This window comes from Solanum stenotomum, chromosome 11 (assembly GCF_019186545.1).
Source record: "Solanum stenotomum isolate F172 chromosome 11, ASM1918654v1, whole genome shotgun sequence".
NCBI lineage: Eukaryota > Viridiplantae > Streptophyta > Magnoliopsida > Solanales > Solanaceae > Solanum > Solanum stenotomum.
The window spans coordinates 15,592,824-15,612,313 of NC_064292.1; the positions used below are offsets into that span (position 1 = coordinate 15,592,824).

Here is a 19,490-nt window from a genome sequence, read left to right on the forward strand (position 1 = left end):
TTTTTTTATAAAGTAACAAATTTGAGCAGAAAACAACCATATACACATGTTAATAACACAAAATCAATTCACCCTAATACAACATCCCTAGAGAGTAATAGAACACATTTTACTCCTTCCGTTTCAGTTTATTTGTATTACTTTCCTTTTTAGTTCGTTTAAAAAAGAGTGTCTCTTCACCTTTTTAGCGACTCTTTCATTTTAACTTTTCATATGACATGTATAAGATCAAAATGTCATTTTGGTACATTCTATATATTTTTAGTCTAAAATCACAAAATTCAAAAGTCTTTATTACTTTCTTAAACTTCATGCCAAAATAATTCATAGTCATTCACACTAACTCATCAAAAAAAAAAAAACACGCAATACCAAAAAAACAAATTCCCAACCTAGTTGATGCATGAATAGAGTCTTGCTTCAAGTCAATAGAAATTCAACATAGCATCAAATTAAGTTGTATCACAAGTTCTCCTCCTCATCTAGGACACTTGCTTTATGCTTGTCCTTTAATCCAAGTGTTATTGTCTTCATATTGCTAGGCGTTAAAACTTAAGACAACATCTAAGAACCTCCAATCTTCTACAATTATTTGATTTAGAGAATGTAATATCGGAAGAACTAAAACATGTGAGGTTGTAAACAGTATGTTCACAAGGTTTGACATTCTCGAGGGTATTCTAATTTTGGGATAAAGCTTTCTTTTTTATCAGCTAAGTATGATTCAGGACATAGCGTTATAAACTAAGTCACAATAAATGTTAATTCTTACCCCAAATAATAAAAGTAAGAAGAGGATGTGTTCACCAGTCTTTGCAAGAAAAGTAAAGAGAAGATTAAAGAAGAGTCCTAGATCACAATTTTATATAATTAAAAAGATAGAGAAGAGAGGAAGCAGAAGTGGTATAATAGTGAGCAGAAGCTACCTACAAAAGTATAAATAGAAGGATAGACTGAAAATAAAGTCAAGCAACATTCTAACTACCTCAAACTTCTGAGTAAATAACTATGAGACCCCTCCAAATGGCCCCATCGGAAGGCTCCTTTGGAATTGGAAGGCTCCTAGTTTGAATCTCCAACGCCACATTATGACCCACACAAGCAAAATCCGCATCTCATATTGTGCTGAAAATGTTGAAAACGGCTCCCAAATTAATTTTAGTGGAGTAGCTATAGTGGTGTTTGGGCAAGCTTTCGCGCACCTCAACTAATTTCACGGGATACTTGTCACCTCCCACCAGCAATAGGTACCAAGTAACTCTATATATCAAGCTAGGACAGGGGAAAGAATCACCAAGTATTTTTTTGTCTTTGCTGAATTTTGAACTAAAGACCTTAGGTGTCACGACCCAAAGTACACCCTAGTCATAACATGGCGTATGGGACCCCGAGAGACCCTATACAAGCCACTTAGCATACATAAATAATATAATAGAATCTTAAAGAGTTCAAAACACAGTTTATTATCATAAAGAGTTTGACAAAAAATGTAAGTCTAACATAAGTCTCAAAGTCATCTGTTACATCATAGGAGTGATTGGGACATAACCAATATATCACATACAAAATCTGAATGAAAAGACATGAAAGTACTAAAAGAGTCTTGATCCTCGGATCATGAGGACTCGCCAATCTTCAATAGTCTAAAAGGGATCACTAGCCACGGGTATGGAGGTAGGAGCGTCGGACCCTACATTAGTGAAACAATGTTGGCAAGAGTATGCGTTAGTACATGAATGTACCAAGTATGATAGAAATGCATAAGAGTCACGAAATCATGCTAAAAGGACTTTATATGACATGGAATGACCAAGCTAAATCATAAAATAACATGTTTGAAAACATAAGTCATAATCCTGATAAATTCAAGCTGTTTATCTTTAAAACATATTTGAGATGCTTCTAGAAGTAACATTAGTTCATTATTGTGGGAAGTTTGCCATTAACCGATATACACCATATGAGCTATAACACAAAATCCGGTGTTTATCCCACACCGAAAAGAAATGTCCTTACTTTCCAAGGTAAGAACCATAAACTTATAGATGAAGTGAATCCACTAACTAATGTCTATCTAAGACAAACCTATGGTGGCACATAATTATGGGATAGGGGGATTGCTACTAGAAACCCGAGCTCTACTACGGGAGAGCTTTCATCTCAATATCCTTTCGGTGCTAAGCAGAAATCCCACAGAATAGTCATTAGTCATATTCATCTTATTATTCACAGAAAGGCATAATCAAGTAGCCAATCCAAGCTAGAATTCTTTAGAATAGCTCCTTAATCTTGATTCAAAGTTTAGTTCAGAAAACCTTTCAACCCTATGAATCCTTTATGTGAGAATAACCTTTCACAATAACAACCTTGATGCTTTTACTCTCAAGCAACCTCAAATCATTCATAATAACTTTATGAAAACATGCATATCTCCATAATTTCATAGTTCATTGGTTTATCATAAGATCGTGGTTGAAAAACATAATTGAAGTATGGGAAAGTGCAATTTCAACTAAATACCGTAAATTAACAGCAAATAATGCATTAGAAGACTTAATTAATCATAATTGGGAGAATTTCATATTCTTTGATTTGAAACCCTAGCTTGATAATTAGAGAATTGAATTGAAAACTTGAAATCTTTAGGGGGCCCATGGAGGAAAGGACTCCATGGGTGAATGCACACATACCTTAATACCAAATCCCAAGATCAAATGGAGAATTTGGTGACTTGAATGGAACCCTAGCTCTTCTTCTTTTTCCTTAGACTTGAGAGGATTTGGGAGGAAGAACTTAGTCAACTTTTAGGAAATTAGGAAAATGAGTTCAATTGGGTAATTTGGGGGTTTAAATGTTTATATAAGCCTAGGGTATAGGGTAAAACGACATAGTATTGGGTTAGAATAATTAAAAAAAGACCCAATAGCCCTTAAAACAAAACTGTCAAACCATCACCAACGGTTGAACCTACGGCCCGTAGGTCTAACTATGGACCATACAGGTGAACCGTTGGTGGGGTTCAAGGACTTATCTTTTGGACCTTCAAGCGATGGGGCCATGTACAGTTGGTAGGTCTACCTACGAACTGTACATGGCCACCGTAGGTCCTAAAAATTTTGAAAATATTTTACTTCTTTTTCCTTGTCACCTACGGATGCCACCTACAGTCCGTAAGTCCTCTTACCAATCGTAGGTGGGAGCCGTCGATCACACCTGCAACCCAAAATTGCATATTTGTCCATTCTTTTTAAATTCGAGGTGTTACAATATGTCCCCATTAGGAACATTCGTACTCGAATGGAACTCAAGACATCATAAAGAGGGTTGGAACTAGATCTAACAACCCAACATGAATGCAATCACATAAATGCACATATCCGAGGATGAAAATCAACTCCAAGCTAAAACATATCCAAACATCATCCCATGAGGTTTATATGCAAATCATACTCAAATGCACATAAACATGGAGAAATTGATCAAGTTAACTCATTCATTTCTCAAAATTTAAGCTTTTCATGAATATGCATAAACGAGGAAACATGGGAATAACTAAGACACATAAAACCCAAAGAGTAAACCATGGGGAACTTAAATACCTAAAGCTAGAGTAGGAACGGAGGGAGAGAGATGAGGATAACGAGATATCATATCGGCCTCGGCCTCCCAAGTAGCACCCTCAACTAACTGATTCCTCCAAAGAACCTTTACGAAAGTAACTTCTTTGTTTCTCAACTTCCGAACTTGCCGATCCAAAATCTCAATCGAAACTTCTTCTTAAGAAACACTATCCTTTATACCAAGACTAAGCAATGGTACTATAGATGTCGGATCACCAACACATTTCTTCAACAATGAGACATGGAAAACCAGATGCACCAATGCCAAGTCATTAGGTAAATTAAGTTCATAAGCAACTTTACCAATATGCCTCAAAATCTACTATGGGCCCACATAACGGGGACTAAGTTTCCCTTTCTTTCCAAATCTCATCACACTTTTCATAGGTGAAATTTTCAAATAGACCCAATCATTCACTTCAAACTCAAGATCTCTTCTTCTAACATCAGCATAAGGACTTTTGTCAATTTTGAGCCATTTTCAAACTTTCTCTAATAAGCCAAACTTTCTCCATAGCCTTATGTACCAACCCAGGACCTATTAAGGAAACTTTACCAATTTCAAACCAACCTATAGGAGATCTACATCTCCTACCAAAAAGAAGGTATGGTGGTAATATATGTTGATCCTCAAATAGAGTCATACCAATGCTTGAATGATAGCTATTGTTATACGCAAACTCTATCAAAGGTAAATAATCATCCCAGTTACCCTTGAAGTTAATTACACAAGATCACAACATGTCTTTCGAAGTTTGGATACTACGCTCCACTTGCCCATCAATTTGCGGATGAAAGGCCATACTAAGCTTAACACAAGTACAATACCTTTTATGGAAGGATTTCCAAAACTGAGAAGTGAATTGGTTACCACGATCGGAGGTAATGGATAGGGGCACTCCATGCAACCTAACCATCTCCCTTAGATACAACTTAGCATAGTCCTCCACCGAATAAGAAACCTCGATGGGGATGAAATGAGCCAATTTTTTCATACGGTCTACTATAAACCAAATCGAGTTATGCTGTCACCGGGTACGGGGGTAAACCCATAATAAAGTTCATATTCAAATCTTACCACTTCCAAGTAGTGACACTGATATCTTGGGACAAACATCCTGGCTTTTGATGTTCAACTTTCACTTGTAGACAATTAGGAAACTTAGCCACAAATTCCGCAATATCTTTCTTCATCTCTTTCCACCAATAGACCTCCCGCAAGTCACGGTACATCTTGGTGGCTCTGAGTTGAATGGAATATCGAGAACTATGGGCTTCTAATAAGATTTTCTCTGTCAAGTCATCTACAATTAGAACACACAAATGACATTGATATCTAAGCACTCCATCTCCCCCTTGGGAGAAAGCCTCAACTGACTTCTTAAGTACTACTTCCTTAAACTCAATCAAGATCGGGTCAAGATCAACTAGCTAATGTCTATTTAAGACAAACCTATGGTGGCACATAGTCGTGGGATAAGGAGATTGCTACTATAAAATCCAGCCTCTACTACGGGAGAGCTTCCATCTCAATATCCTCTCGGTGCTAAGCTTAAATCCCACAAAATAGTCATTATTCATATTCATCTTATTATCCATGGAAAGACATAATCAAGTAGCCACTCCAAGCTAGAATTCATTAGAATAACTCCTTAATCTTGATTCAAAGTTTAGTTGAGAAAACCTTTCAACCCTATGAATCCTTTATGTGAGAATAACCTTTCTTAATAACAACATCAATGCTTTTACTCTTAAGCAACCTAGAATCATTCATAATAACTTCATGAAAACATGCATATCGCCATAATTTAATAGTTCATGGGTTTATCATAAGATCATGGTTGAAAAGCATAATTGAAGAATGGGCAAGTGAAATTTTAACTAAATATCGTAGATTAACAAAAAATAATGCATTAGAAGACTTAATTGATCATAAGAAATCATAATTGGAAGAAACCCATATTCTTTAATTTGAAACCCTAACTTGATAATTTGAAAATTGAATTGAAAACTTGAAATCTTTAGGGACTCCATAGAGGAAAGGACTCCATGGGTGAATGCAAACATACCCTAATACCAAAGCCCAAGAACAAATGGAAAATTTTGAGACTCTAATGAAACGCTAGCTCTTCTTTTTCTTCTTCTTCTTCTTCCTTAGACTTGAGAGGATTTGGGAGGAAGAACTTGGTCAAATTTTAGGAAATTAGGAGAATGAGTTCAATTAGGTAATTTGGGGGTTTAAAATGTTTATATATGGCCTAGGGTAGAGGGTAAAACGACATAGTATTGAGTTAGATTAATTAAAAAAAGACCCAAAAGCCCTTAAAATATAATTGTTGGACCGGTTGGACCTACGGTCCGTAGGTCCAACTACGGACCGTACTGGTGAACCGTTGGTGGGGTTCAGGGACTTGTTTTTGGACCTTCAAACGACGGGGCCCATGTACCGTTGGTAGGTCTACCTACGGACAGTACATGGCCACCGTAGGTACTAAAAATTTCAAATCTAAGGTATTACATTAGGGTTCTCAACCACTTAATTGACCACTAGATCACACCCTTGGGCAAGACAATACTTAAATATTAATGGGCAGGAAGTAAAATAGATAGTAGTACTAATAATTGTGGATACCTTAAGGACATGACAACTGCAGCCAAAGACGCACCAAATATGGAATCTAAGTTGGGAAGATAAGAGAGCACAAAATGACCAGAGGCAGATATCTTGATGAAGTGTTTATGTTTCATATTTGTGCAATCGTGTTTGCACACTAAATCATGAAACTTCTTGAGTGGTTTTCTCCTAGTCACCATATGAACAACATCAATGACAATCTCAACAATTACCTGTTGAGGCACCACCATAGCCCAAGCTTTTCCCCAAAAGCATACTGCCCCCACCATAATTAGATAAAAGAAAAAGACAATGTGTTGAGTTTGTGTAGATGTCATATTGTTTGCTTGTGCGGTAAGATTCTTGTGTGTTTGATGGGGTGATTCTTTTATTTCTTTTTTTGGTTTTATCCATCATTAGATATACATATGTATAGATAGATTGATTAGACATGAGTATCTATCATTGATAATTATGAATTTGTATATTATTTTAACTTTTGTGTAAGTTGGTAATTAGTAATATTCTTCTTGTTCCTCCAAGCAAATTGAAATAGAGGACTGCAATTATAATTATAAAAATCCAATTACACCAATACAAAATAGTGTCTATCAAAGTTTTTATGATAAGAGCAATTGCAAATATCATGAACCCAACTATTAAAGATCTCTCTCCATAGTTATAATTATAATCACAACAAAAGTGGTCAATGCCAAAAGATAAACACTTCAACAGTATAATAAGTACCTTAGAAACTATCTTAGCTGGTGTAGCTTCAGCAGGAGTAGCTCGGCTTTCAAATCTCACACCAACAACTTTACCAGGAAAAGTAAACACCAAGATTGATCATTACTCACAAAGAAACATAAAAAGAAGTGAAGATTCTAACTTCCAAAGCAAAGAAAAGCTGAAAACGTAAAGAACAATATAAATAGTAGCATTAAAATAAATAATCAATGAAAAGTTGATGCTTCCAACTCTCTTACCCGCAGCTCTCCCACAAAAACTAAGCTCTGAAATTCATCATCAATCGCAATGACAAAAAAAAACCCAACTAAAGATAACTTTCAAAGCAAAAACACTATATATAGAGAGAGAGAGATCTTTTAGCAAACAAAAAATGGTCTAAAAATTCAAAAAGGCAAATAAAATTCTGTAATTTTTTTTGCAATTTTTATGAAGGTATAATAATTAGTTCCTAGTAATAAACAAATTAAAAAAAATATAAAGAACACAAAAAGAAGAAAAAGAAGTGATTTAAGGAAATAACATTAATGATGAAATTAAGGGAAAGAAGTAAACGAAACTAATAGCATTTATGATGATAGGAATTAAATATGGTCATCTTTGATACTCCCTCTGTCCCTAGTTACTAGTCCACTGTTGAATTGACACATTTATTAAGAAAACAATTATTGACATAGTGAATTTATCAATTTACCCATATTATTATGAAGGGGATGAATTAAAAACTTAGGATTTTCAAGAAGTTTTACCTTTTTCAAAGTAATTAATTGAGGATATAGTAGGTAAAAATATTTTATCCTTTCTTGATTTGTCAAAATGGACAAGTAATTAGGGACAATTAAAAAAGGAAAAGTGGACAAGTAATTAAGAACAAAGGGAGTATTTTTTCTTATTATTTTTTTTTAAAAAAATAGTCTTTTGAAATTAAAATAAAAAACTCCAAAATAAAAAAATAAAAATTGAGGCATAATTTATTTTGGAAGAATAAATTTATTTTTGAGAAATTATTTTGATAAAAATATAAGGAAAAAATGTCGAAAATGTTGATAAAATTTAAAATAAAATAAAATAAGTTTTAATAGAAAATATAAAGAACAAAAAAATAAATAAAAAGAAGTGATTTAATGAAATAATATAAATAACATTAATGATGAGATTAAGGGAAGGAAGTAAAAGAAATTAATAGCATTAATGATTATAGGAATTAAATATGATCATCTTTGATATTTTTTTCTTATTTTCTTTAAAAAATCAGTCTTTTGAAATTAAAATAAAAAAACTCCAAAAAAATAGAATAAAATTGAGGCATAATTTCTTTTGGGTGAATAACTTTATTTTTGCGAAATTATTTTAACAAAATGAATAAGGAAAATGTCGAAAATGTTGATAAAATTTAATTAAAAAAAATAAAAAAATAAACTTTAATTAAAGACAAAAAAAGAAGACAAAATAAAAGAAGAAAGAAATTAGTAAAATAAAGAAGTTGAAAGAAATAATGTCAGCAATAAACTTTTATTAATTAAAATTAAATTAAAAAAATAAACTTTAAGTAAAGACACATAAAAAAGATTTAAAAAAAAGGAATTAGTAGAATAATTATTTTTCTCCTAATTTGATATGAATTCCATAAATAGATTGATTCTTTCTCCAAATAATTCTTCTTATCCTCTGAAGCATTAATCACTCTTCCTACAAATTTCTCAACCAAAATGATTTTTTCTCTCAATATTCATCTCCATATAGGAGGAATCAACATTCTTTTCAAAAGTCTTTTATTTTAAAGAGAAACTTTTTATTACGTTAAATTTTTCCTTACACGTATATCTTAAGAAGGATCACAAGATATCTATCTTTCTCTTTTCGTAAAGAAATCTCAAGCCTATAAATTCGCTGGACATCTCTGCAGCAAAAACAACATTCTTTCAAAAAAATCTTTTATTTTGAATAGAAACTTTTGTTAAATGACCTTTCTCTTACACCAATATCTTCGAAGGATCACGAGATACTCTCTCTTTCTTTTTTTTCGTACAAGAATCAAGACCTAAAAATTCTTTGGACATCTCGGCAAAGGAATTTGATACCAGTATATTCATTATCATCATCAGAAGAAGAGAGTAAAGTGAAGGAATCCATTGTTGTTGGTTACAAATACTCTAATATTTTTTATTTTATAGGCTATGTAAATATAAACGGTTATGAAAAGTGAAACGTTTTAGTCTTTTCATCTTCCATTTACTTAAATGTGTATTAGTGTGAGGAAAGTTTTAATGAAATGTGATTAATTGGGTAGTGTATTTAAATGTTTTCAATTTTTATAAAATACAAATAAATAATAGAAAACAAAGATAAAATGTAAAAAAAAAGAGAAAAAATAAATAGGAATGGAGGCCATATAAAGGTGTCACATCAGATTGTCTATATTTAGCTATATATAGAGAGAGAGAGAAAAGTTCAAGTTACACTTATAATTCGAGACTATATGTTATCTTTTAAATACATTGATGTAAATGATAGAAGTATTTTTCTTCAATCTAACAAATAGATTAACTTTGATTCTTAATAAATGCTTGGAGATAATTTAGAGAAGAAGACTTAGGGAAATTTTGGGGATTTGAATGAATGAGAGGGAATGGGAAATTTTGAAGGGTAAAATCAGTTATAGGGATTTAGAATATTCTAGAAACGACGTAGTGTAGGTGTTAAAAAGGTATGGAAAAAGACCCAAATAACCCTGAATGAAAATTATAGGTTAAAAAAACTATAAATAAGTTCCTCCATTATTAATCTTGGTATTGATGAATGAGACATATAAATAGAGTGTATTAAAAGGAATGAAAATGTTAAATTTGCTGTAAAATATAAGCAATATACTAAAAACAATATAGACAAAAAATATGGGGAGTAGACTGTAGAGATAATCTTATTCAAATGCATTCAAGTCTCTCATACAATAGTGAATGAGCAACCCTATTTATAGGTTGAGAAATCACTCCAAAAGTCACCATATTAAGTGTCATAATAAATAAATACATTATTATCAAAAATGGTTCATAGAACTAGGGAATACACATACATGAATGTAATATGGACAATCCACTAATTTAATGAATTTATAACACTCGTCCTTGGATGTCCATAGATACTGTGCCTCGTTGAAACCTTACTAGGAAAAACCTAATGGAAAAAAGCCTAGTGAAGGAAAAAGAGTACACACATCTCATAATACACCTTGAATGTCGCCTCGTTAAAAATATTACCATGCAAATTCAATTGGGACAAAACCATGGTTAAGGAAAAGAGTACAACGTGTATTTCTGTCACACCCCGAGCCTACACCCTGGGCGGGACTGACACTCGAGAATCATTGTTGGCCCCAAGAGAACCTTTGGCCTGGCTTACTTACTCAGCAGAAGACTTAAACATAAGAAATAGTCTCAAATAAGGAACTTATGAAATAAACTTAGAATGTCTTTAAAGAAACATTCAAAACTAGCCAAGATGACTACTCAAGTCTTATCGCAAAACATCTGAAATACAAGACTAAAGAACTATGCCTACTCGTCTATGAAGCCTTTAAAACAAAGAGGGATGTCGGGACAAAACCCCCGATCATCCTAACAACTGAAATACTTAAGCAACGTAAAAGGAGTCCTCCGAAAAGCAATGAGGCTCACCAACTGACTCTGAGTGCTCAACTGGATCAATGAGACGTTAGATGTTGATCCTGGTTACCTGTGTTTGCATAATAAAATGATGCAGGCCAAATGACATCAGTACACTGAATGTACGAGTATGTGAGGGGAATACTAAACAAGACATAAGCTTGAATGGAATCTGAAAAGAACACTTACCTTGGCTTTACTCAACTCATGAATAACTCAACTCAAATGCAAAGTAAAAACAACAATAATGGTGCAGTTTATACAAAGCATTTAAAACAATAGGTGATAACTCAATGTATTAAAGAGATATAATACAACTCAGTTTACTCATATAATAAAGTAATATAATATTGTGGGAGTTTCTCTAACCGACAACCACCACTATGAGCCTAAGTGATGATACAACATCTCACCCACGCTACCAGAACTGTCTTATACTTTGCCGTTATATAGAACGCCTCAACTAAGTGGATCCACTAGTCTATGCTAAAAAGCACTAAGGAATCATCTAAAAAGTATGATATTTTCTACCCATGATGGCTACATGATTTATGGAGACTTGAGTTATTATGAACTCATGTCCCCATATCGGTGCTCAATACTACTCCCAAAATATACTCAGCTCATATGTTTTAAAAATAAAACTCTTTCTGTGATTTGAGATAATTACTCAAAAACTAGCTCAAAGGCTATCTTGGAAATCAGTGTTTCCTTTCTTGCTCAAATGTGAAAACATTTTAACTCTTTGGAATACTTAGTTCCCGTATAATCTTTGAAGAAATGAACTTTACTCTTACTCTTTACTCAACTCAAAGCTTAAGTCTTAAAACAAAGTCAAAACGTTTGTAAAAGACCTTTGGAAAATTCTATGAACTTTTCTTGACTTGACTTTTAAATTTCCTTGAATTGAATTATGGATTCAAGGTTCATGATCTCATGTTTATGGATGATTTCATGATGTTTATACGTACCTTAGAGTGTAGAAATCAACTAGAAAACATAGGTACATTGCTAAGGAATTAATATGGAAAGAAGTGAGAAAAGGTAGGAGAACAGACGTCCCTGGCGCTCTGAGAGGCGCGGGGCGCCAGAGCCCAAACTTCAGAACTAAAGTTGTGGCACTCTGGCTGGCGCATCACCCTAGAGCCCAAACTTCAAACAATAAAGTGGGGCGCTCTGGCTGGCGCGGCGCCCCAGACCCCTGCCCAGAAAACTCTGATTTTTCTCCTTCGTTTTTCAACTCTAAACCCTCTAATTTCACTTGGTTCTTTCCCCAAACACTTAGAATCAACTAAATCATCAATATACGTAAGATTCTACTCGAAAACACACCTAAAATCATTAATCAAACTCAAGAAACTCAATAACAAGAACCCACAGGATTCCAAACGAATTTCATCAAGAACTCATAATATTTGCTTTCAAAACTACACAACTTCGCTGAATTGAATCATGATTGGCGCGTGAGTGAACTAACCCAACACTATGTGATCTCACATACCTCGTAGGGATCGCCCCTTGACGAAATCCACAACCTTAGCTTTAAGAACTTGACGATTCCTTGCTTCATCTTCTCCTTTCTCCACTTCTTTTCTCTTCTCTCAAAACCCTAACTCAAATTTCAAAAGCGTAAACTGACCAATTTCAGTTTAGAACCCTAAGTAATTACCTAAAAACAAAATAATTAATTGGGTATGGAAAATACCAAAATACCCTTCCAAAATCCGGATTAGACTTTCCTTATCTAAACAGCCCAACGTCAAATGGGCATATCTCACTCATACGAACTCAGAATCGCACAAACTTGGAGGCATTGGAAAGATAATTCCAAGATATTTCCTACGGTATCTGGAAGCACACCTAAATCATCCTAAGGTAGGAGTTATGGACGTTTGAAATTGACCAAAACTCAAACTTAACATAACTTAACCAATTTTTCAAATTTCTTTCCAAAAAATGACTCTTTCTAATAAAGCTCTTTCTAGTTCTTTCAATTAGCGAGATGTTACAATTTCACTCCCCGTGATGAAAGCTTTACTTAATATCTTGGAGATGACACATTCCAATCTTATATCTCAACTTCTCAAATATTGATGTTGGCAATGCATCAGTGAATAAATATGTAAGATTAACACGAAAAATCTTTTGAACTTCTATCTCACCATTTTCTTGGAGATCATGTGTGAAGAAGAAATTTGGTGAAATGTACTTTTTCTAGTCTCCTTTGATGTATCCCCCCTTCAATCAAGATATACATGCATCATTATCTTTGTACATGACGGATGGAATATCTCTTTTCAAAGAAAAACTATACAGCTCCCGTCATCTGCATAATCAACAATATGTATGTGCACCTATTGTATACATGATATTTTTCAATCATTTTCATGAGATAGATTGATCTTTCTTTATGTTAAGCAATCTCACAATCACTGAGGTACTCAATGGAATTAATTTAAAACCTTTTTAATCCTTCAAGGATTTTCATATAACCTTCATTGTTTAGCTAGATATGCCAATCATTCATTACACATATTCAAGCATTTCATCTACTGACAGACTGAAATAAGCTTCATTGCATTCACCATAAAAGAATATATATCTATTTAATAATGTAAGGACTTTTGCAAAAATCCTTTATGCCCTAAGGAACAAATCGTACTTATAATCTTACGGTTTTACTTTCGCACAATAATTTGTTTTTACTCCACTAACATTATATCTTGATCTATGGACTATAAGTCCAAAACATCACTTTTTTAAGTGAAACATAATATACTTGAATTGTGCATTTCATTTGGCCAATCATTTATCTGTCCACACTATATGACAGATTTGAATTCAAGATCTTCATCATCATCTATAACATTGAGCACTACTTCATATCAAAGATACCATCGACGTACATTTGACTTGATTTCAATACGACATAACTTATCGATATCTCTTCATTTTTCATCATTTGAGGTGTCTGAACCTTTGCCAAGATATTATGAAGTTTTATGTAATTGTGGTTCTTTAAAGCACTTGCCTCATTATAATGATTATCTTGATCATTTGATCCTCTCTTTCCTTAGGGAGTTATTCATTTGGATTTGATTGGTCTATCACGCTTCAGGTGTACCATAGACTATGTCCTTTAAGGACTGCTCATTGGAGCATTTGCAGCTGAATTATAACACAAGGTCAACAAATTCATTCGGCAATTAATTTGTAACATTATGCAAATGAATTATCTCTTGAACTTTAAGTTCTCAGTTTTTTAATAAGGATCTAGATAATTCATCTCTTAATTTTCGACTGTCAATCATCTCTCCCCCTAATATTAGAAAATCTAACATTCACCACAACCTCATTTAGGGATCCATCTTTGTATGTGGTGGAGCAATTAAATTAGATATTGCACATTCAAACTTTAGACGAAAATTATTTTGTTCCTGACCCTGAACCAATTATGATGGAGAAATCTTGTTGGTTTGATGCATACATGTGTTGCTACATGTTAAATAAAATCATCTCATACCAAATTTTATTTGGGAGTTTTGTTTTCGTACCCATTATTTAGCTATAATTGGAGGAATACAATTTCTGCTAAACCTACCAACATTATCAATATAATTTCATAGTTTGGAATTGTGCTTTTAATTTAAAAATTCGAGAAAACAACCTTACAAAAACCAATTTGTTAGTTGACAACAAAGAACATGTGGTCATCCATTGATGCAACTATCACACCTTTTTATATATTCCAAAACCTCAGGGAATACAATCTCAACCTTAGTTGGTACAATGATACAATGATCATTTTATCATGAGAACAAGAAATACAAGAGAATTTTTGAGGAATATTTTATTTCTTCATCATATAAGCCACGTGAATTCTCAATTACTTTTGCATCACATTTGAACCAAAATGGTCAATTGCCAACTGATCTTTATTTTTCTCAAACCTCTCGTAGAGGTGAGTTGTGACATATATCATTTTTCTCAAACCTTTCATAGAGGTGAGTTGTGGCATATATCCAACCCATAATGATTTTATCACATATTGACCCATTCTTCTTTAGAATGGACAAGCATTCACGATGCTTAACACAAGTCACATTCTCTTCAAAGAATGGACTAATAATTTATATGTGCTTCATAAATTTTCATTATAAGCACATTGTCATGCCTTTGAAATTCATCATATTTTCATGGCACACCTCAACATCACTCTGAAAGATCAAGTGTACCACCACTTTATCTTCTTATCTTTTGATGGGGAATTTTTATAAATTTATCAAATTATTAGGTCACACAACGACCATGGGTCCAATGACCTTTCATACCATTATGATGATAATAATTAACTTCACATTTTGAAGGTCTATTTGGAGAACCCATATTGTTCTTCCTTTTATAATTACCACAATGATGACTATTATAATTTTGTCCCCCGACACCCTTATTCATACATTCAATCACTTGTCATCTTTCAGACTTATTATTCACTGCTACCACATTTATATGATAAAATGGAGCAATTGAGCGGATTTCAAACTTATCATATACTGCTGCCACATTCGCTTTAGGGAATGGAGAAAATTTAATGGGACAAATTTCATGACTTTTCATTTCATGAAAGCCTTAGTCATCATTATATCATCACTTATGGTGCATTGAGACTCAAACTCAACGTCTTACCCATATAAGGCGTGTTATTCCATAATTCTATGGGACTCGAACGCAATACCTTATCATCATGGTGCATCAAAACTCAAATTGATGTCTTACCCTCTTGACACGATAGAACCTGAATCTACCGTCCTATCCTCAAATATTTTTCATCATGGTGCATCTTGACTTTAACATGATGTCTTACCCTTTTGGTGCAATGAGACTTGAATCCACCATATTACCCTCAATCAACGGTATAATAAATCGAAGTACAACATGACTCACCCTACGAGCCTTTCAAAATATTTAAATAAAATTCATAAAATATAATCACTTCTGTCATCTAATGCCTTTGACAATTTAAGTAATTGTAAGAAGGAAAAATGTAAAATTTACCTCAAGATTAGCGTAATCAAAATAATACTTAAACTTATGCTACCAAAACTTTATACCTTCTTCCACTTAAGAAAGTTTTTGGAGCAGAGAATATTCAACCCGTAGGAGTATATGCCTTTGGTTCCTGATTTTATGCATAAAATATTCTTGATTGATGTAGTTATCCTTTTCCTTCTCGATTCTCATAACGAGATCAATCAGAACATGAGCTAAAAGAAAAACTGAAACTTAATCTCAATTAGCTAGAGTCTCATGCTGATTATGTGTTGTAAACTATAAGCAATATACTACAAACAATGTAGACAAAAGATATGGGGAGTAGAATGTAGAGATTATCTTATTCAAATGTCTTCAAGTCTCTCATACAATGGTGAAGGAGCAACCTTATTTATAGGTTGGAAAATCAATCCAAAAGTCACCATATTAAGTGTCATAATAAATAGATACACTCTTATCCAAAATGGTTCATAGAACCTAGGGATTACACATACAAGAAGGTAAGTAGTTCATGTATTGAGAATATGGACAATCCATTAATTCCATGAATTTATAACAAAATTAGTATTAAAAAAATCTTTTCATTTATAATTTTTAAAATAGATGAAAAGGTTATAAAAAATCTTATTATGTTAGGGAGAAACAAAACCAGTAAGAAGATTTATTATTTATGATTAAGAAATCTTGTGATGGTTTTTAAGAGGGCTGATTCAAATGGAAAGGTCAGAATGTTGCCTTCATGATTTATTGCTTGAATTCTACAGAAAGGAGAATTTTGTAGGATCGATAAAATGGTAATATACCAATTAGTGGTAGTTTATTTATTGGATCAATAAAGTATTTGAAGTCATACTATTTGAAATACAATGTTATGATGTTGGTAATTAATATATTCAGAGGGATCAAAATGGATACTTTGTCAAAATTGTTATCAAAAGTTGCCTCGGCAATTACTAGTGACAATTACATTTTAGCACTCCTTGTAAATGTTGCTAAAGCCTATAACGACATTGTATCTAGTGGAAAGTAACTAATGTTGGTAAAGGCTTTAGCATTCATTACTTTTGTCATTTCTTTCTTATGAGTTGTGCTACCCTTGTGCTTCTCATGATCTCACCAAAATTTTATCTGCTAAAATTTAGCTTCTACACTAAACAAGATTTTCTTTGGTCTTCTGTATACCTGTTTGTTTCTGCTAAAGTAAAAACATGCAGTGAATATAAGATCAAACTCAACAATGAAGAAGAGCTATTGTTCTGTATTCTATGGTCATGACAACTTTTGAAGCACGATACGTTAGGACTTTTTGATGATATAGGTACAGCTTCTTTACATTCACTTCCCTTCTCTTTAACTGTGGTTCCCAACATTTCTTTTGTGAATATGCCTTTAATTCAAGTAAATATTGTGTCTGTCTATCCGATGACTACGAAAATGCTTTATTTCTTTTCATGCTGATTCCATCGATCCCACATTGTTCTTGCACCTATTTATAACATTCTTCTTGAGTCAAATAGAATTTACCATGTCATTATCGTTTGATTTCATACAAATGGACAGAAGTTGGCACTGCAACACTTTGTAATTGAGTAGCTCGTTAGAAGGCGGAAGACAAAATGTCGATTGTAGTGCTAAAATTTGACATAAAAAACAATTTTTATTAACCTTCACCAACTACATGAAAACCACTTGCATAAATATCATACTTAGACTAGCTTAGTAAGTACAAGCACCACTAAGAAATAAAATATAAACTTATTACAAGCCAAATGTAGAAAACATAAACCCCCAAGCACTAATCAACCTTTGCTGCTTATAACATCACCATTTTCCTTAACACCATTATCCTTTTCGTTTACACCGTCAGCATTCTTGACTTCTTCAGTAGCACCATTATCCTTCTCAGCCGCCTTTGCTTTCTCTTCTTCCTCAGCCTTCAGTTTTGCTTCCTCTTTTGCAATTTCAAGAGCTTTAATCAATCTCTCCAAGCAAGTGTCTGCATTTTCCTTTGAAGACTTGGGCATCAAATTCTCAGCAATATCAGCAGGAGTGGTATTAGTTTCCTCCAATAAGTGGCGAATCTCAGGAAAGTGAACATGAGGTTCAACAACGTCAAGATAATTATGTGCAAGAACTTTGAACGATTCAAAGCAACAGTAGGATAGGACAATATGTTTATCCATCCTCCCCCTCCTAATTAGAGCAGGATCAAGCTTCTCCATATAGTTGGTAGTGAAGATGACAAGCCTTTCACCGCCAATAGCTGACCATAGACCATCAATGAAGTTCAAAAGTCCAGATAAAGTTACCTCACTTTGCTTTTCTTTCTCCTCTCCTCCCTTTTTTATCTTCTCCTTGACAGCATCTTCCTCGTTTTTATCTTTATCTTCTTTCTTCTTCTTCTTCTTCTCTCGTTGACCTGTAAGCTCAAGGGAACAATCAATGTCTTCAATCACAATAATAGATTTACCTGTAGTGTCTATCAGCAATTTTCTTAGCTCGGTATTGTCCTTAACCGATGTCAGCTCAAGATCATAGATGTCATACTTCAATAAATTAGCCATAGCAGCAATCATGCTAGATTTACCCGTTCCCGGAGGACCATAAAGAAGAAAACCACGCTTCCACGCCTTGCCAATCTTTGCATAATAGTCTTTTGACTTGCTAAATGTTTCGAGATCATCCATAATCTCTTGCTTCTTCTTTGGATCCATGGCTAGAGTATCAAATGTTGATGGATGCTCAAATACTACTCCACTCCACATCCTCCCTCCCCTGTATCTATAACCACCTCCATCTCCCTTATTGTTTGTGTACAGCTTTCTCTGTCGTTCTTTCACAGATATCGCCTTCCCTTCATCCAACACATACTTCACGTATGAATTTGTGATAAGGTCGCGATTCTTTTTGTGAAACTGGAGCTTGAAATACCTCTTCTCATCCTCCCTATACAAAGATATTGTTTGTCTATTGGCTGGTTTTTGGCTCGAAATCCACTTAACCTTCACGCCTTTATATTCATCGGTTATCTCCTCATGATCATCCATGGTTAGGACAACAGATTGACCATTTTTCGCTGCGTTGGCTTTGAGGCGATTAGCTTGTGTGCTCGAGTTCTTGCTAAGGTACCTTTCAATCGTTACGTAAGCTTTGCTCCGCTCAAACCACCCTTCTGTTTCAAGTTCATAAAAAGTAATGTCAATATAAGGATAGAAATAGTTCACAAGTTTATCGGTATACTTCCTAATATGACCACGAAGTTCGTGTGGAAAATAGTTTTGGTACATGGTCCAGGTGAACATGATTGCTGCAATGGTGGGGCCCAACTGAGTCCAAACATCTTGCATCATATTGAAGTTATTAGGAGTATTCAAAGTGTATGTGAATGTTTGTTATGGCCTCCTATATATAGATAGAAATCGCCAGAGTGGGCGTGCACAATGCCCTTTAAGAAAACACATAAAGACATATTGTGTCATTCTTTTTTTTGATAGACTAAAAAGGAAAGTATATCACATAAATTGAGACACGGACCCCTCGACCTGATTTGAGATTCAACTCCCGGGTGTGAGGTTGGGTCAGAGTCGGATCCCGATCGAGGTGTCGGGTCAGGATTAGGTCGGATCCTAGGTCGAGTGTCGTGGTGGGGTTCTGTGTCGGGTGACGAAGTCAGGTTTCAGGTTGAGAGTCGAGGTCGGATCTGGGTCAGAAATCAGGTCTCGGTTCGAATGTTTGGGTCAGGTCCCGAATCGAGAGTCGGAGTCAGGTCTCGATTTGGAAGTCGGGTCAGGGTTG

At 34.0% G+C, this 19,490-nt stretch overlaps 1 protein-coding gene across 1 annotated transcript; it reads right to left on the reverse strand.

Moving 5' to 3' along the window:
- Window positions 1–17,332: 17,332 nt before the first annotated feature.
- LOC125845587 (AAA-ATPase At3g28580-like) lies at window positions 17,333–19,090 on the reverse strand. The gene has a single exon (XM_049525129.1). It carries the CDS (start codon window positions 19,043–19,045, stop codon window positions 17,495–17,497), a length of 1,551 nt encoding a protein of 516 aa, XP_049381086.1. The 5' UTR covers window positions 19,046–19,090; the 3' UTR covers window positions 17,333–17,494.
- Between the last annotated feature and the right edge of the window lie 400 nt (window positions 19,091–19,490).